The sequence below is a fragment of the Mobula birostris genome, chromosome 20, assembly GCF_030028105.1.
Source record: "Mobula birostris isolate sMobBir1 chromosome 20, sMobBir1.hap1, whole genome shotgun sequence".
NCBI lineage: Eukaryota > Metazoa > Chordata > Chondrichthyes > Myliobatiformes > Myliobatidae > Mobula > Mobula birostris.
The window spans coordinates 1,827,036-1,847,532 of NC_092389.1; the positions used below are offsets into that span (position 1 = coordinate 1,827,036).

Here is a 20,497-nt window from a genome sequence, read left to right on the forward strand (position 1 = left end):
GAAAGTTACACTGCAGTCAAATCAGTAAAGTGGAAGCAATATAATTATTTCTAATCCTTAATTACATTTATTAAGTCATATATAATAACATTGGAGTGTGGGCACGTGGCCAAGTGGTTAAGGCATTGGACTAGCAACCTGAAGGTCATGAGTTCGAGCCCCAGCCGAGGCAACATATGTTGTGTCCTTGAGCAAGGCACTTAATCACACATTGCTCTGCGACAACACTGGTGCCAAGCTGTATGGGTCCTAATGCCCTTCCCCTGGACGACATCGGTGTCATGGAGAGGGGAGACTTGCAGCATGGGCAAACTGCTGGTCTTCCATACAACCTTGCCCAGGCCTGCGCCCTGAAGAGTGAAGACTTTCCAGGCGCAGATCCATGGTCTCGCAAGACTAACGGATGCCTTAATAACAATGGATGACTAGAATTTTCTTTAATTTTATCATTGATCCTGTCACAAGAATTATTAAGTCAGCTGTCATGTGGCTTATGATCCCCTTTTCCATGACCCATCATGGTTGAAGCTACAGAGTTCATTTCCTGCTTACTGTAGGAAGGTAACATGTCCTTCATTGTACAATAGTATGAACTAATGATAAAGCTTTTGACCATCATCAGAATTGACTTGGTTAATTTGAATTTTAAGGAAAATTCAGACTTGTTTGGAACCTATATGCAAAAACATATGAACCCATGGCTTTACCTTGTCTCACCTTATCTCTGTGCCTGCCCATCGCCTCTCTCTGGTGCTCCCCCGCCCCCCCCATTTCTTTTTTCTGTGGCCTTCTGTCCTCTCCTATCAGGTTCCCCCTTCTCCAGCCCTGTATCTCCTTCACCAACTTCCCAGCTCTTTACTTCATCCTTCCACCTCCTGGTTTCACCTATCACCTTTTGTTTCTCTCCTCCTCCCCCTCATTTTAAATCCCCTCCTCATCTTTTTTTTCCTCCAGTCACGCCGAAGGGTTTTGGCCTGAAACATCGACTGTACTTTTTCCGTAGATGCTGCCTGGCCTGCTGAGTTCCTCCAGCATTTTATGTGTGTTGCTTGGATTTCCAGCATCTGCAGATTTTCTCTTGTTTGTGAATGTGAAGGGAACTTTAATATTGATTAAATTTCTGATTAGAAAATGCTCTTGAAAGTCTGCTTGCATTGAGTGAAGTGTTAATTAAATTTAGTTTTCATTATCTTGATCAAAGAGCAGGATAGTAATCTTAATTTATGGAACTGGTATCACTAGTTTGATTGAATGGAACTGCTAAGAGCTGAAGTCACTCCCTTAATCACTGGGTCCAGAGAAAAAAGTGTTTCTGATAAAAGGAGTGTATGAATCAGTCAGTGTGTTGCATGAAACCCTACAATGCTTGTAGACAATTTTGATGTGCTCACAGTTTCTTGCATGTTTAATAATCGATGTTGTCTATGACTGTTGATATATTTCTTTCTCTATGTATTGACCAGCATTTGTTTCTCAAGAAAGGGGCCAAGAGAGTAAATGATTTCTATTAGCTGCTAAAACAAACCAAGTGTTACATTGTGGCTTTTCTGGAAAAATATTAATTTGTGTTAAAACATAAAGGTCACTTTTATAAGCACACAGACCTTTAAGCTGAAATTAATATATTATACATATCTAGTGTGGAATATTTCGACATGGGACTGACAAGTATTTGTTAACTTGTATATCCTAATAAAGATCATATTTGCTTTTCTACTGCAAGATACTGTAAATATCTTACAAGTAGACAATATCCATTTCAGGCAAAACTAAAGAATTTATTTAGAATTCAATGTGTACATGGGCAAACCACTAAATCACAGGTCACTGATATCATACATATATAGTAAATACGCATTTTTAGCGATCAAAAATAATTTTTCTATGGTAGTCCATAAGTTCAAATTCGGTCCACATAGGGATTAATTTGGACTTTGTTTAAAAAATGTTATTCATCCCAGATTTAGAAACATAGAAAACCTGCAGCACAATACAGGCCCTTCAGCCCACGATGCTGTGCCGAACATTAGATTAGATTAGATTCAACTTTTTGTCATTGTGCCGAGTACAGATACAAAGCCAATGAAATGCAGTTAGCATCTAACCAGAAATGCAAAGAATAGTGTGATTTACAAAATAACTGTGAATAAAAAGTAAGTGCTACAGCACACAAATATAAAAGTACTGAGACAGTACAATATGGGTGCAATACTGCTTAACGCTGTGATGTGAGGTTCAGCAGGGTCACAGCCTCGGAAGAAACTCTTCCTGTGCCTGCTGGTGTGGGAGCGGAGGCTCCTGTGGCGTCTACCGGATGGGTGGAGAGTAAAAAGTCCATGGTTAGGGTGAGATGCATCCTTGATAATGCTTTTCGCCCTGCCCAGGCAGCATTTATGGTAGATGTTCTCAATGGTGGGCAATTGGGTGCCGATAATCCACTGGGCAGTTTTCACCACACGCTGGAGTGCTTTGCGGTCCGATACGGGACAATTGCCATACCACACTGAAATGCAGTTGGTGAGTATGCTCTCAATGGTACAGCGGTAAAAGTCCGTCAGTATCCTGGGACAGAGGTGAGCTTTCTTCATGCTCCACTGGAAATAAAGGCGCTGTTGCGCCCTTTTGATCAGGATAGAGGAGTTCAGGGACCAGGTGAGATCCTCGGAAATGTGGGCACCAAGGAATTTGAAGCTTCATACATGCTCTACTACAGCTCCGTTGATGTAGATGGGGACGTGAGTGTGGCTCCAAGCATGCCTGAAGTCCACAATGATCTCCTTGGTCTTCTGGGTATTAAGGGCCAGGTTGTTGTCGGCACACCATGCGGATCGGTGCTAGACCTCGTCCCTGTAGGCCATCTTGTCATCCCCTCTGATCAGGCCAACCACCGTGGTGTCATCTGCGAACTTGATGTACTTATTTTACATGTACTTATTTTAGGAATTACCAAGGGTTACCCATAGCCGTTTATTTTTCTCAGCTCCATGTACCTTTCCAGGAGTCTCTTAAAAGACCCTATTGTATCTGCCTCCACCACTGTTGCAGGCAGCCCATTCCACACCCTCACCACCCGCTATGTAAAAATACTTGCCCCTGACATCTCCTCTGTACCTACTTTCAAGCACCTTAAAACTGTGCCCTTTCACGTTAGCCATTTCAGCCCTGGGAAAAAGCCTCTGACTATCCTCACGATCAATGCCTCTCATCATCTTATACACCTCTATCAGGTCACCTCTCACCCTCCGTCGCTCCAAGGAGAAAAGGTGGAGTTCACTCAACCTATTCTCATAGGGCATGCTCCCCACTCCAGGCAACATCCTTGTAAATCTCCTCTGCACCCTTTCTATGGTTTCTATGTCCTTCCTGTGGTGAGGTGACCAGAAGTGAGTACAATACTCCAAGTGGGGTCTGACCAGGGTCCTATAGAGCTTGTAACGTTACCTTTTGGCTCTTAAACTCCATTCCACAGTTGATGAAGGCCAATACACTGTATGCCTTCTTAACCACAGAGTCAACCTGCGCAGCAGCTTTGAGTGTCCTATGGATTCGGACCCCAAGATCCCTCTGATCCTCCACACTGCAAAGAGTCTTACCATTAATACTATATTCTGTCATCATATGTGACCTACCAAAATGAACCACCTCACACTTAACTGGGTTGAACTCCATCTGCCACTTCTCAGCCCCGTTTTGTATCCTATCGATGTCCCGCTATAAACTCTGACAGCCCTCCACACTACCCACAGCACAATCAACCTTTGTGTCATCAGCAAATTTACTAACCAATCTCTCCACTTCCTCATCCAGATCATTTATAAAAATCACGAAGAGAAGGGGGTCCCAGAACAGATCCCTGAGGCACACCACTGGTCACCGGCCTCCATGCAGAATATGACCAATCTACAACCACTCTTTGCCTTCTGTGGGCAAGCCAGTTCTGGATCCACAAAGCAAGGTCCCCTTGGATCCCATGCCTCCTTACTTTCTCAATGAGCCTTGCATGGGGTACCTTATCAAATGCCTTGCTGAAATTCATATACACTACATCTACTGCTCTACCTTCATCAATGTGCTTAGTCACATCCTCAAAAGATTCAATCAGGCTCGTAAGGCACGACCTGCCTTTGACAAAGCCATGCTGACTATTCCTAATCATATTGTGCCTCTCCAAATGTTCATAAATCCTACCTCACAGAATCTTTTCCATCAACTTACCAACCACTGAAGTAAGACTCACTGGCCTATAATTTCCTGGGCTATCTCTGCTCCCTTTCTTGAATAAAGGAACAACATCTGCAACCCTTCAATCCTCAGGAACCTCTCCCATCCATATTGATGGTCCAAAGGTCATTGCCAGAGGCTCAGCAATCTCCTCCCTTGCTTTCCACAGTAGCCTGGGGTATATCTTGTCCACTCCCAGTGACTTATCCAACTTGATGCTTTCCAAAAGCTCTAGCACATCCTCTTTCTTAATGTCTATATGCTCAAGCATTTCAGTCCGCTGTAAGTCATCCCCACAATCGCAAGTCCTTTTCCGTAGTGAATACTGAAGCAAAGTATTCATTAAGTACCTCTGCTATCTCCTCCGGTTCCAAACACACTTTCCCACTGTCACACTTGATTGATCCTATTCTCTCATGTCTTATCCTCTTGATCTTCACATACTTGTAGAATGCCTTGGGGTTTTCCTTAATCCTGTCTGCCAAGGCCTTCTCTTGGCCCCTTCTGGCTTTCCTAATTTCATTCTTAAGCTCCTTCCTACTAGATTTATAATTTTCTAGATTTCTTATCATTACCTAGTTTTTTTTGAACCTTTTGTAAGCTTTTCTTTTCTTCTTAGCTAGATTTTCAACAGCCTTTGTATACCACAGTTCCTGTACCACTGCAGAACATCACACAAATATCCCCTGAACATTTCCCTCATTTCTGCTGTACATTTCCCTGAGAACATCTCAGGATCAAAATTCAGAATCAGGTTTATTATCACCGGCATGTGACGTGCAATTTGTTAATTTAGCAGCTGCAGTTCAATGCAATACATAATCTAGCAGAGAGGAAAATAATAATAAGAAAATAAAACATACTAATAAATAAATGAGTAAATCAATTATGTATATTGACTAGATTTAAAAAACGTGTAAAAACAGAAATACTGTATATTTTAAAAAAAAGTGAGGTAGTGTCCAAAGCTTCAATATCCATTTAGAAATCTGATGGCAGAGGGGAAGAACCTGTTCCTGAATCGCTGAGTGTGTGCTTTCAGGCTTCTGTACCTCCAAACTGATAGTAACAGTAAGAAAAGGGCATTCCCTGGGTGCTGGAGGTCTTTTAATAATGGACACTGCCTTTCTGAGACACTGCTCCCTGAAGATGTCCTGGGTACTGTGTAGGCTAGTACCCAAGATGGAGCTGACTAGATTTACAACCCTCTGCAGCTTCTTTTGGTCCTGTGCAGTGGCCCCTCCATACCAGACAGTGATGCAGCCTGTCAGAACGCTCTCCATAGTACAACTATAGAAGTTTTTGAGTGTATTTGTTGACGTGCTAAATCTCTTCAAACTCCTAATAAAGTATAGACGCTGTCTTGCCTTCTTTATAACTACATCGATATGTTGGGGCCAGGTTCGGTCCTCAGAGATCTTGACACTCAGAAACTTGAAACTGCTCACTCTCTCCACTTCTGATCCCTCTATGAGGATTGGTATGTGTTCCTTCGTCTTACCCTTCCTGAAGTCCACAATCAGCTCTTTCATCTACTGACGTTGAGTGCCAGGTTGTTGCTGCGGCACCATTCCACTAGTTGGCATATCTCACTCCTGTACGCCCTCTCGTCACCACCTGAGATTCTACCAACAATGGTTGTATTGTCAGCAAATTTATAGATGGTATTTGAGCTATGCCTAGCCAGACAGTCATGTGTATACAGAGAGTAGAGCAGTGGGCTAAGCACACACCCCTGAGGTGTGCCAGTGTTGATCGTCAGCAAGGAGGAGATGTTATCACCAATCCGCACGGACTGTGGTCTTCTGGTTAGGAAGTTGAGGATCCAATTGCAGAGGGAGGTACAGAGGCCCAGTTTCTGTAACTTCTCAATCAGGATTGTGGGAATGATGGTATTCAATGCTGAGCTAAGGTCAGTGAACAGCATCCTGATAGAGGTGTTTGTGTTGTATGGGTAATCTAAAGCCATGTGAAGAGCCATTGAGATTGCATCTGCGACAGGCAAATTGCGATGGGTCTAGGTCCTTGCTGAGGCAGGGGTTCCGTCTAAGCATGACCAATCTCAAAGCATTTCGTCACTGTCGATTTGTCATTAAGGCAGCTCACATTACCCTTCTTCAGCACTGGTATAATTGTTGCCTTTTTGAAGCAAGTGGGAACTTCTGCCTGTAGCAGTGAGAGGTTGAAAATGTCCTTGAATACTCCTGTTAGTTGGTTGGGACAGATTTTCAGAGCCTTACCAGGTACTCCATGGGGACCTTCTGCATTACGAGGGCTCACTCTCTTTAAAGATAGTCTGACGTTGGCCTGTGAGACGGAGACCACAGGGTCATCAGGTGCAGCAGGGATCTTCACAGCTGTAGTTGTGTTCTCCCTTTCAAACATGCATAGAAGGCGCTGAGTTCATCTGCTAGTGAACCAGTCATACTATTTGGTTTGTTGGAAGTAATATCTTGCAATCCCTGCCAGAATTGCCGTGCATCTGATGTCGCCTCTAACCTCGTTCAGAATTGTCTCTTCGCCCTTGAAATAGCCCTCCACAAATCATACCTGGTTTTCTGGTGAAGGCCTGGGTTGCCAGACTTGAACGCCATAGATCTAGTGTTCAGCAGATGACATACCTCCTGGTTCATCCATGGCTTTTGGTTTGGGAATGTACAGTAAGTCTTTGTAGGAACAAACTCATCCACATAGGTTTTAATGAAGTTGGTAACAACTGCAGCATACTCATCCAGGTTCGAAGATGAATCCCTGAATATAGTCCAGTCCAGTCCACCAATTCAAAGCAGTCCTGTAGGCGCTCCTGTGCTTCCCTTGTCCATACCTTCTTGGTCCTCACAATGGTGTTGCAGTCTTCAGTCTCTGCCTATACTCAGGGAGTAGAAGTACAGCCAGGTGATCAGACTTCCTGAAGTGAGGGCATGGAATAGCATGGCAGGCATTCTTGATAGTGGTGTAGCAATGGTCCAGGGTGTTGTTTCCTGCTCCCAATTTGTTCCCACTTTATGCTTCCAAGTTCCTGCCTGGTAGCTTCATATTTCCCCTTACTCCAATTAAATGCTTTCCTAACTTATCTGTTCCTATCCCTCTCCACTGCTATGGTGAAGGAGATAGAATTGTGATCACTATCTCCAAAATGTTCTCCCACTGAGAGACCTGACACCTGACCAGGTTCATTTCCCAATACCAGATCAAGTACAGCCTCTCCTCTTATAGGCTTATCTGCATACTGTGTCAAGAAACCTCCCTGAACACACCTAACAAACTCCACCCCATCCAAACCCCTTGCTGTAGGGAGATGCCAATCAATATTTGGGAAGTTAGAATCTCCCACCACGACAACCCTGTTATTAATACACCTTTCCAGAATCTATCTCCCTATCTGCTCCTCGATGTCCCTGTTACTATTGGATGGTCTATAAAAAACACCCGGTAGAGTTATTGACCCCTTCCTTTTTCTAACTTCCACCTACAGAGACTCTGTAGACAAGCCCTCCATGACCTCCTCCTTTTCTGCAGCTGTGGCACTATCTCTGATCAGCAGTGCCATGCCCCCATCTCTTTTGCCTCCCTCCCTGTCCTTTATGAAACATCTGAAGCCTGGCACTCTCAGTAACCATTCCTGCCCCTGAGCCATCCAAGTCTCTGTGATGGCCACAACATCATAGCTCCAAGTACTGATCCATGCTTTAAGCTCATTGTGCATGATGCTTCTTGCATTAAAATTGACATGTCTCAAACTATCAGAGTGAGAGCATCCCTTCTCTATCACCTGCCTATTCTTCCTCTCAGACTCTACAAGCTTTCTCTATTTATGAGCCAACCGCGCCTTCCCCCGTCTTGGGTTTGGTTCCCACCACCCAGCAGTTCCAGTTTAAGTTCTCCCCAATAGCCTCAGCAAACCTCTCTGCCAGGATATTGGTCCCCCTTGGATTCAAGTGCAACCCGTCCTTTTTATACAGGTCATGCCTGCCCCAAAAGGGGTCCCAATGATCCAGAAATCTGAATCCCTGCCCCTGCTCCAATCCCTCAGCCATGCATTTATCCTCCACCTCACTCTATTTCTATACTCACTGTTGAGTGGCACAGGCAGTAATCCTGAGATTACTACCTTTGAGGTCGTCCTCCTCAGCTTCTTTCTTAACTACCTGTGGTCTGTTTTCAGGACCTCTTACCAATGTCGTTGGTACCAATGTGTACCACGACCTCTGGCTGTTCACCTTCCCACTTCAGGATGTCGTGGACGTGATCTGAAGCATCCTGGACCCTGGCACCTGGGAGACAAACTAACATCCATGTTTCTTTCCTGCATGCACAGAGTCACCTGTCTGACCCCCTAACTATAGAGTCCCCTATCACTACTGCCTTCCTCTTCCTTTCCCTACCCTTCTGAGCCACAGGGTCAGACTCTGTCCCAGAGGCTTAGTAAGAACAAGGAAGGATTTAAGAGAAGTTGGGGAGTGGCATTGCTAATCATTTATTAAGAACTTTTTAAATCAATGTAGAACTTCGAGGACACAAGATTCCATCGTATGATTTGTGATTGACTGTTAATTGGGACTATAAATTCATTTGCACGATGTCCTGTGGACTTGCGCCAGTCTATTACAAGGATATGCTAGGCAATTTTTAAATTACTGTATGTAAATGTCATAATTGCCCAGCCTTTATTGTAATCATGTCCAGTAAGACACAGTTCCAGAAGTTGCATGGAGAGCATAAACTTGCCTGGTAAGATATCCCGTCATGAAGCAAGCTCTTACGAGCAGTTCTCACTAGATTTGCATTGATTGACCAAATGCTAGAATTGTCAGATTGTACTTGAGAGTGAGCACTCTGCATCTCCAAGTATCAGAGAGTAATTGTGCCTTCTCTCCTAACAAAGTAAGTATAAGATGCTACAAGAAAAATCCATGTCTTGTGCACTGATGATGAATCTGTCATTGTCTTCCACGCTACTAGATCCTGTATTTCCTCATTGAAAGACCACAATCAGTGCGGATCAGTAATAACATCTTCTCCCTGACAGTCGATGCAGGCGCACTGCAAGGATGTGTTCTTAGCCAACTGCTCTACTCTCTCTCTACACTCATGACTGTGTGACTATGCACAGCTCAAACACCATCTATAAATTCACTGATGACAGACAGTTGTTGGCAGAATCTCTGGCAATGAGGAAGCGTACAGGAGTGGGATACACTAGATTGGCTAGTTAAGTGGTTCCTCAATTAAATACTTTTCCATACTATCTGCTGCTATCTCCCTTCAAGGCTATGCTAAAGGACAGGGAGTTGTGGTCTCTGATTCCAAAATGCTCACAAAGAGAAAAATCTGTCTCCTGACCAGGTTCATTGCCAAGTACTGGAGCCAGTAAAGCCTCTGCTCTGGTTGGCCTGTCCACATATTGTGTCGAGAATCCTTCCTGGTCATAACTAACAACTTCTGCCCCATCTAAACCTTTTTGTGCAAAGGAGGTACCAATTTATATTAAGGAAATTGAAGTCACTCGTGACAACAACACTGATATTTTTTGCATCTTTCCAAAATCTACCTACTGATCTGCTCCTCGAAATTTATATTAGGCAGGAAATGGTGTTGGATAGGCTGTTGGGTCTGAAGGCTGTTAAGTCCCTGGGACCTGATGGTCTGCATCCCAGGGTACTTAAAGACGTGGCTTTAGAAATCGTGGGCGCATTGGTAATAATTTTCCAATGTTCTATAGATTCAGGATCAGTTCCTGTGGATTGGAGGGTGGCTAATGTTGTCCCTCTCTTCAGGAAGGGAGGAAGAGACACAACAGGGAACTATAGACCGCTTAGCCTGACTTCGGTGGTGGGAAAGATGCTAGAGTCAATTATAAAAGATGAAATTACGACACATCTGGATAGCAGTAACAGGATCGGTCCGAGTCAGCATGAATTTACGAAGCGGAAATTGTGCTTGACTAATCTTCTGGAATTTTTTGAGGATATAACTATGAAAATGGACAAGGGAGAGCCAGTGGATGTAGTGTACCTGGACTTTCAGAAAGCCTTTGATAAAGTCCCACATAGGAGATTAGTGGGCAAAATTAGGGCACATGGTATTGGGGGCAGAGTACTGACATGGATTGAAAATTGGCTGGCCGACAGAAAACAAAGAGTAGCAATTAACGGGTCCCTTTCGGAATGGCAGGCAGTGACCAGTGGGGTACCGCAGTGTTCAGTGCTGGGACCGCAGCTGTATACAATATATATTAATGATTTAGATGAGGGAATTAAAAGTAACATTAGCAAATTTGCTGATGACACAAAGCTGGGAGGCAGTGTGAAATGTGAGGAGGATGTTATGAGAATGCAGGGTGACTTGGACATGCTGGGTGAGTGGGCAGATGCATGGCAGATGCAGTTTAATGTGGATAAATGTGAGGTTATCCACTTTGGTGGTAAGAATGGGAAGGCGGATTATTATCTAAATGGAGTCAAGTTAGGAAAAGGGGAAACACAACGAGAACTAGGTGTTCTTGTACATCAGTCACTGAAAGCAAGCATGCAAGTACAGCAGGCTGTGAAAAAAGCTAATGGCATGCTGGCCTTCATAACAAGGGGAATTGAGTATAAGAGCAAAGAGGTCCTTCTGCAGCTGTACAGGGCCCTGGTGAGACCACACCTGGAGTATTGTGTGCAGTTTTGGTCTCCAAATTTGAGGAAGGACATACTTGCTATTAAGGGAGTGCAGCGTAGGTTCACAAGGTTAATTCCCGGGATGGCGGGACTGTCATATGTTGAAAGATTGGAGCGACTGGGCTTGTATACTCTGGAATTTAGAAGGCTGAGATGGGATCTTATTGAAACATATAAGATTATTAAGGGATTGGACATGCTGGAGGCAGGAAGCATGTTCCCGCTGATGGGTGAATCCAGAACCAGAGGCCACAGTTTAAGAATTAGGGGTAGGCCATTTAGAACAGAGTTGAGGAAAAACTTTTTCACCCAGAGAGTGGTGGATATATGGAATGCTCTGCCCCAGAAGGCTGTGGAGGCCAAGTCTCTAGATGCTTTCAAGAAAGAGATGGATAGAGCTCTTAAAGATAGCGGAATCAAAGGTTATGGGGATAAGGCATGAACTGGATACTGATAGTGGATGATCAGCCATGATCACAGTGAATGGCGGTGCTGGCTCGAAGGGCCGAATGGCCTACTCCTGCACCTATTGTCTATTGTCTATTTATCCCTGTCGCATGCTATCGGGAGATGTATAGATCAGCGGTCCCCAACCACCGGGCTGCAAGGCATGCGCTACCGGGTCGTGAGGAAATGATATGATTTGGCGATATAAGTCAGCTGCACCTTTCCTCATTCCCTGTCACGCCCACTGTTGATCTTGAACGCATGCGAGGTCATGACCTGCGTGTCATCCATGTCCGCGCGGGAAGGAGTTCAACTCCACGAGCTTGCAAATGACGACGGGCTGAAGAGTATGTTTGACATAACATCTCTGCTGGCATTCTGGATCAAAGTCAAGGCTAAATATCCTGAAATAGCCACGAAAGCACTGAAAACGTTGCTTCCATTTCCAAAATCATATCTCTGCAATGAATGCAACGAAAACTAAACTGCAGAATAGGCTGGACATAAGGAACCCCTTCGAGTATCGCTGTCTCCCATCGCCCTTCGATAGGACCGTCTTGTTGCAGGGAAAAAAGCCCAGAGCTCCCACTGATTCAGCGATATTGGTGTGTTGCAATGATTTTATATGTTCATACGGGGAAAGTTTGTGCTGTGTGTTTAATATCCAAACGTTACTTTAAATGTTATGATGCTATTGACTTATAAGTGACTTGTATAACCATATAACCATAACAGCACGGAAACAGGACATCTCTCCCCTTCTAGTCCGTGCCAAACGCTACTCTCACCTAGTCCCGCCGACCTGCACTCAGCCCATAACCCTCCATTCCTTTCCTGTCCATATACCTATCCAATTTTTCTTTAAATGATAATATCGAACCTGCCTCTACCACTTCTACTGGAAGTTCGTTCAACACTGACTTCAAGCTCCCCTGATAATTGACTTATCACTATATTCATGCGAGGAAAATATGCGCTGTGTGTTTAATATTAAATTCGTTAGATAAACCCCTTTAGAAACGAAATTGAGTGTACTAGCCACTTATCACCTATATTCCGGTTGTGATTAACACCCCCCCCCCCCCCCACCTCTGCGAGCAGAATTGCTAAAAATGATTTGTAGAAAAAAGTAGGCACGTGCACGCATGAGCAAGTCACGCATGCACACTGGTGCCCACGCAAGGATCCATGATCATTGTAGTCTTTTTCGACGTAAACACTACTCTTGTCCATTGGCAACCCTACCCTGCCACCTCCCCCCCCGGGGTTGGCCAGTCCGAAAGATTATTGTCAATATTAAACCGGTCCGCAGTGCCAAAAAGGTTGGGAACCCCTGGTATAGAATACTGCCAATAACGTAATTGCTCCCTTCCTGTTTTTAATTTCCACCCACACTTAGTAGGCAATTCCTTTGTGACACCCCCTCCCCCTTTCTGCAGCTGTGATACTGTTTCTGATTAGCAATGCCACTCGCCCACTTCTTTTACCTCCTTTCCTGTTCCTTTTGAAACATCAGAACATCCACCAACCATTCCTGCATTTGTGACAGCCAAGTCACTGTTGTGGCTACAATGGACTCATGGAACCATTTGGGTGAATTTCTGGAATTATTGAAAAAAACTCTAGAGTAGACACTGTGTTTGGTTCCATCCAGTTTATTCCGTTGTGTCTGCATTGGACAGTTAGCACCACTTGCTCAGAGGCAATGGAATGTAGCTCTGTTGTGTTTTCAATGTCAATGCACCAAACCATTTCTGGTCATAATACTAATGTCATTGTAAGTAAACACACAGTTCTGTCCATAGATACTCTAATGAAGGGTCTCAGTCTGAAACATCAACTCTCAATGCTGCCTGACCTGCTGACTTCCTCCAGCATTTTGTGTCTTTCTCTAGTTTTCCAGTATCTGCAGAATCTCTTCTGTTTTATAAATATTCTGTAAATTGTTTATGGTAAAATAATTGAAAATATATGCAATTGAGGAAATGCTTTTTAATAATATTAAACATAATTTGGAAGGTTCATCTGAAAATTCAATATTAAGTGTTGCACTTCTTTAAAAAAAAGTTCATAATTTTGAGTCTGAAGTTTTTCTTGATTGTTTCAACCTCATGGAAGCCTTCAGCTGTCAAATGAGACACATTGTGGAAAACTGTATTCATATTTGATTCCCCTGAGAAATTTGCCGCTATTGGCACAATGATATACAGACTGATTCCTAACTAGTAGGTGCACCATAGAACAAGTTCACCATAGGTAAGAGTATTCACAGATAAATTCCTCATTATTTATCAGCAGAAATGATCACTGCTCTGTAAGATTCGGGAACTTTGACCACTAATAGCAGGCATCTCAAAGCAATTAAAATGACCACTGAATTAGTCTCCACACAGTGCACCAAGTTGAGCGGTAGATTGGACATATCAATCAATGTGGTCTTCCAGGCACACCCAGACTGCAGATGTGCTCAGCCAGGTTAATGGATGGGCCATATTGACCACACTGTATATCTGACACTGATCTGACACCTCACTTCTGACAATGACACACTTGAGCTTCTAGGCAAAGATTTTTAATATGTTCTCAACAATCTTTAAAAATGTGAGACCTCTTTGATACAGTTGTTGCAATTTCATAGGGGTATCTGGGAGAGTACTGATCATGTTCTGCAATTAAAATCTGCAGAGAGATAGCAGGCAACTGCAGGAAACATAAAGTTGTGGTGGTAGAGGATTTTAATTTTCCATACATTGATTGGGACTCCCATACTGTTAGGGGTCTAGATGGTTTAGAGTTTGTAAAATGTGTTCAGGAAAGTTTTCTAAATCAATATATAGAGGGGCCAACTAGAGGGGATGCAACATTGGATCTCCTGTTAGGAAATGAGTTAGGACAAGTGACGGAAGTCTGTGTAGGGGAGCACTTTGGTTCCAGTGATCATAACACCATTAGTTTCAATTTGAACATGGACAAGGATAGATCTGGTCCTAGGGTTGAGGTTCTGAACTGGAAGAAGGCCAAATTTGAAGAAATGAGAAAGGATCTAAAAAGCTTGGATTGGGACAGGTTGTTCTCTGGCAAAGATGTGATGGTAGGTGGGAAGCCTTCAAAGGGGAAATTTTGAGAGTGCAGAGTTTGTATGTTCCTGTCAGGATTAAAGGCAAATTGAATAGGAATAAGGAACCTTGGTTCTCAAGTGATATTGCAACTCTGATAAAGAAGAAGAGGGAGTTGTATGAAATGTATAGGGAACAGGGAGTAAATCAGGTGCTTGAGGAGTATAAGAAGTGCAAGAAAATACTTAAGAAAGTAATCAGGAGGGCTAAAAGACATGAGGTTGCCTTGGCAGTCAAAGTGAAGGATAATCCAAAGAGCTTTTACAGGTATATTAAGAGCAAAAGGATTGTAAGGGATAAAATTGGTCCTCTTCAAGATCAGAGTGGTCGGCTATGTGCGGAACCAAAGGAAATGGGGAGATCTTAAATAGGTTTTTTGCGTCTGTATTTACTAAGGAAACTGGCATGAAGTCTATGGAATTGAGGGAATCAAGTAGTGAGATCATGGAAACTGTACGGATTGAAAAGGAGGAGGTGCTTGCTGTCTTGAGGAAAATTAAAGTGGATAAATCCCCGGGACCTGACAGAGTGTTCCCTCGGACCTTGAAGGAGACTAGTGTTGAAATTGCGGGGGCCCTGGCAGAAATATTTAAAATGTCGGTGTCTACGGGTGAGGTGCCGGAGGACTGGAGAGTGGCTCATGTTGTTCCGTTGTTTAAAAAAGGATCGAAAAGTAATCCGGGAAATTATAGGCCGGTGAGTTTAATGTCGGTAGTAGGTACGTTATTGGAGGGAGTACTAAGAGACAGAATCTACAAGCATTTGGATAGACAGGGACTTATTAGGGAGAGTCAACATGGCTTTGTGCGTGGTAGGTCATGTTTGACCAATCTATTGGAGTTTTTCGAGGAGGTTACCAGGAAAGTGGATGAGGGGAAGGTAGTGGATATTGTCTACATGGATTTCAGTAAGGCCTTTGACAAGGTCCCGCGTGGGAGGTTAGTTAGGAAAATTCAGTCGCTAGGTATACATGGAGAGGTGGTAAATTGGATTATACATTGGCTCAATGGAAGAAGCCAAAGAGTGGTGGTAGAGAATTGCTTCTCTGAATGGAGGCCTGTGACTAGTGGTGTGCCACGAGGATCAGTGCTGGGTCCATTGTTATTTGTCATCTATATCAATGATCTGGATGATAATGTGGTAAATTGGATCAGCAAATTTGCTGATAATACAAGGATTGGAGATGTAGTAGACAGTGAGGAAGGTTTTCAGAGCCTGCAGAGGGAGTTGGACTAGCTGGAAAAATGGGCTGAAAAATGGCAGATGGAGTTTAATACAGACAAGTGTGAGGTATTGCACGTTGGAAGGACAAACCAAGGTAGAACATACAGGGTTAATGGTAAGGCACTGAGGAGTGCAGTAGAACAGAGGGATCTGGGAATACAGATACAAAATTCCCTAAAAGTGGCGTCACAAGTAGATAGGGTCGTAAAGAGAGCTTTTGGTACATTGGCCTTTATTAATCAGGGTATTGAGTATAAGAGCTGGAATGTTATGATAAGGTTGTATAAGGCATTGGTGAGGCCGAATCTGGAGTATTATGTTCAGTTTTGGTCACCAAATTACAGGAAGGATATAAATAAGATTGAAAGAGTGCAGAGAAGGTTTACAAGGATGTTGCCGGGACTTGAGAAACTCAGTTACAGAGAAAGGTTGAATAGGTTAGGACTTTATTCCCTGGAGCGTAGAAGAATGAGGGGAGATTTGATAGAGGTATATAAAATTATGATGGATATAGATAGAGTAAATGCAAGCAGGCTTTTTCCACTGAGGCAAGGGGAGAAAAAAACCAGAGGACATGGGTTAAGGGTGAGGGGGGAAAAGTTTAAAGGGAACATTAAAGGGGGCTTCTTCACACAGAGAGTGGTGGGAGTATGGAATGAGCTGCCAGACGAGGTGGTAAATGTGGGTTCTTTTTTAACATTTAAGAATAAATTGGACAGATACATGGATGGGAGGTGTATGGGGGGATATGGTCCGTGTGCAGGTCAGTGGGACTAGGCAGAAGATGGTTCGGCACAGCCAAGAAGGGCCAAAAGGCCTGTTTCTGTGCTGTAGTTTCTATGGTTTCTATGTTGAATCTCTTTGGGAGTGTGTGTGCCCAATGAAAGTAACCAGTGAGTGCAGGTCCTTCCACAATGCTTGCCCATCCATACGGATGAATCTTCTATTCCATTCGGGCCTATTGAACCTGTGTAGCTCTTGCCAACCCTCTTAGAACCCACAGATGAAACCATATCATCACCCTGATGGACTCTAGAAGAAGCAAAAAAACACTCCAAAGGAATAGACTGACTGAATGCAGAAAGTTCAATTGATCTTGTTTGCATAACTTTTGTGTTAGTATTGGGCATTTGACCATTTCAATGTGAGTTTGTTGATAGGGTGCAAGGTAATCATGGGATCATGATTAATGAAGCTGGCTGCCTGATCCTGACTGACCATTTCTGTAGACTTTTACAATTCCATTAATAGTCATAGTCATACTTTATTGATCCTGGGGGAAAATGGTTTTTGTTACAGTTGCACCATAAATAATTAAATAGTAATAAAACCATAAATAATTAAATAGTAATATGTAAATTATACCAGGAAATAAGTCCAGGACCAGCCTATTGGCTCAGGGTGTCTGACCCTCCAAGGGAGGAGTTGTAAAGTTTGATGGCCACGGGCAGGAATGACTTCCTATGACGCTCTGTGTTGCATCTCCGTGGAATGAGTCTCTGGCTGAATGTACTCCTGTGCCCAACCAGTACATTATGTAGTGTATGGGAGATATTGTCCAAGATGGCATGCAACTTGGACAGCATCCTCTTTTCAGACACCACGGTGAGAGAGTCCAGTTCCATCCCCACAACATCACTGGCCTTCCGAATGAGTTTGTTGATTCTGTTGGTGTTTGCTGCCCCAGCACACAACAGCAAACATGATAGCACTGGCCACCACAGACTCGTAGAGCATCCTCAGCATCGTCCGACAGATGTTAAAGGACCTCAGTCTCCTCAGGAAATAGAGATGGCTCTGACCCTTCTTGTAGACAGCCTCAGTGTTCTTTGACCAGTCCAGTTTATTGTCAATTCGTATCCCCAGGTATTTGTAATCCTCCACCATGTCCACACTAACCCCCTGGATGGAAACAGGGGTCACCGGTACCTTAGCTCTTCTCAGGTCTACCACTAGCTCCTTAGTCTTTTTCACATTAAGCTGCAGATAATTTTGCTCACACCATGTGACAAAGTTTCCTACTGTAGCCCTGTACTCAGCCTCATCTCCCTTGCTGATGCATCCAACAATGGCAGAGTCATCAGAAAACTTCTGAAGATGACAAGACTCTGTGCAGTAGTTGAAGTCCGAGGTGTAAATGGTGAAGAGAAAGAGAGACAAGACAGTCCCCTGTGGAGCCCCAGTGCTGCTGATAAACTGATAAATATGACTGCAAGGTTTATTGCAACTTGTTTACTGAATTAAAATGAGTTCTGATATAATGAACTTGGTTTTCATGATGTACTATTCACGGTAAATGCCACTTTATTGTGCATATTTATGCACTACTGCAGTGTCCATTTCTCCTACACAGTGAAGCAGTTTCATTGGACGTAAACAAATTTTAGCAAACATTAGCTTGAAGTTGTTCAGTCAAGGGTGAGTCAGGGCAGAGTAGGTGACTCTCAAAAATCATGCATTGTATGCCAAATTAAATTTGTGTGTAAACTAGTGTTATTAAAGTCTGGAGACAAAAGCCACAGTGATTTCTGTCAATGAAACCATGTTAATTGCAGAAAATGCTTCGGATGGAGGATAAAATTACTTTTAATTTATATGCAGGAAATAAATCAATCATTTTTCAAATACTTGGCACACAACAAGGTACTTTAGCCAACAAATTACTTTTTGAAGGTAGTCATTGTCTTAATGTGGGATATGAGGTTACACAGCAGAATGTGATGATGCTCAGAGAATTTGGATGATGTTCATTGACAGAGAAATATTGTTCAGTATGCCTTTTGTAAATAAGTTAACTTGTAAAAAATTGATTAATTCTATGTAATATTAGATGGTAATAGTTATATTTTATGAAATGAGAAGTTCATTTTTTATCCTCTTTAGAAATGACTACGTACAAATTATGATGCTCTTTGTTTCTGAAGTTAGTGCTGCACCCAACAGCTTTTAGCTCATCAATGTTGAAGTCTTGGAATAATGCTTTAACAGAAGTGAACACTTAAAACTACTTTAATTGTCAGTCCTAATCCTTTTGTAATTTGCTTGATGGGATTTTGAGATTGTGGAAATGTATGCGATATAAACAGAGTAATAGTAGAATAAGCTGCAATTAGATACTCAAGTCTTAGAACAAAAGGATTTATTTAGATAGTGTTTTTAAAAGACATGTTGGAAATACAATTTGATTACCTGTGATAATAGCACAGATTCTCTTAAATTTTCTAACTTTCATAATTTTTGCTTTACAGGTTGCTATAAAGATAGTAGATAAGACACAACTGGAAGAGGAAAACTTGAAGAAGATCTTCAGAGAAGTCCAAATCATGAAAATGTTAAGACACCCTCATATTATTAGACTATATCAGGTGAAACAGTTATGCATTTTATAAGATTTAATTTACATCTGCTATTTTCTAATAGACTTGCATTCAATACCTCAGTTATACTGATCAAAATATTTCTACTTTTACTGGAAATAGTGTATCAAATACAGTAGATTTCAGTTAATTGGGCCATCGGTTAATCGAGGCAGCCACTTTTTTGGGACAAGTCTTAAGGGAGAAAATCTAATCAAGAAAATAGCCAAAATTCCGTCATTCATTTGCCAGTTTCTAACTAGCATTAGTCACGTGTACTTGTGTGGCTGTTAAACACAGCACTGTGCGCAGAGTGAAAAGTTTTTAAAAGGCATCAGTTGAGTTTGTTGGTGTTCAAAAAGCAATGAGTTTTGTCACTGATGGTTGGCGAGAAATAAGCAATAAGGCAATTCAGGATTGTTTTGCTGTCTACGGTTTCAAGCATTGAGGCTTGGAGATGCCAGAAACGGCCAAGAGTGAAAATGAAATGATTTTACGACTTCAGCAAGATAGGAACTATGGAGAATTTGAAGGTGTCATCAATCATCTTGAATGTTACAATGAAAATGAAAATTTGGAGGATGCAATTGTTGAAAGAATTGTATGAAGGTAGTCTATTATCTGCACGAGGTGTCTGCACTGATTTTTTTCATTTACAGTCATTCAAAAGAACATGGCACCTACACTGGATGAATTTACGTGCCTATAACTACTAGGAAATTGGTCAATGCTGGTTATCCACTTTGTAACAAGCGGAACTGAGGGAAGGGTAGTGTAACGTTTGAGGCGACGCTATTATAGCTCAGGGCTTCAGAGTTCGGAGTTCAATTCCAGTGTTCCTTGTAAGGACCCTGTATGTCCTGTCTGTGGAATGCATGGGTTTTCTCTGGGTGCTCCAATTTCCTTCCACAGTCTGAATGCATACTGGTTAGTATGTTAATTGGTCTTTGTAAATTTTCCTGTGATTAGCCTAGGGTTAAATGGAGCCAGAAGTTTATCTCAATAAACAATAAATAAAGGACAGGACCTCCAGGATAGCAATCTCAGGATTGCTACCAGTGCCACGTGCAGCCGGGTTTAGAAATAGTAAGATAGTGCAGATCAACACGTGGCTGAAGACATGGTGCAGGAGGGAGGGCTTCAGATTTATAGATAATTGGGCAGTTTTCCAGGGAAGGTGGGACCTGTTCCAGCGGGACGGTTTACATCTGAACTGAAGGGGGACAAATATCCTTGCAGGTAGGTTTGCTAGAGAGGCTCCAGTGGATTTAAACTAGATACAAGGGGGGAGGGGAACCAGAGTATAGGAACAGATGTAGGGGAGAAGGAAGAAGAAGAAGATAGTAAAGCTGTTTGCACTGTTAGTGATAAACAGAGAGTAAGAGGTGGAAAATTTCTTAAATGCATTTATTTTAATGCAAGGAGCATTATAAGAAAGATGGATGAGTTTAGAGCATGGACTGATACCTGG

General features: G+C 42.7%; 1 protein-coding gene across 15 annotated transcripts in view; it reads left to right on the forward strand.

Annotated features, from left to right (window-relative positions):
• Nucleotides 1–20,497, forward strand: part of sik3 (SIK family kinase 3) — a 444,540-nt gene that overhangs the window by 167,638 nt on the left and 256,405 nt on the right. For all 15 annotated transcript variants that reach the window (XR_011889794.1, XR_011889796.1, XR_011889795.1 and 12 more), the window contains one exon: nt 18,919–19,035. Coding sequence is in view for 3 of the 15 variants with exons in the window: in XM_072283868.1 (XP_072139969.1) it covers nt 18,919–19,035 (117 nt within the window). In the remaining 12 variants the exon portion in view is untranslated. The remainder of the gene's footprint in view (nt 1–18,918; nt 19,036–20,497) is intronic.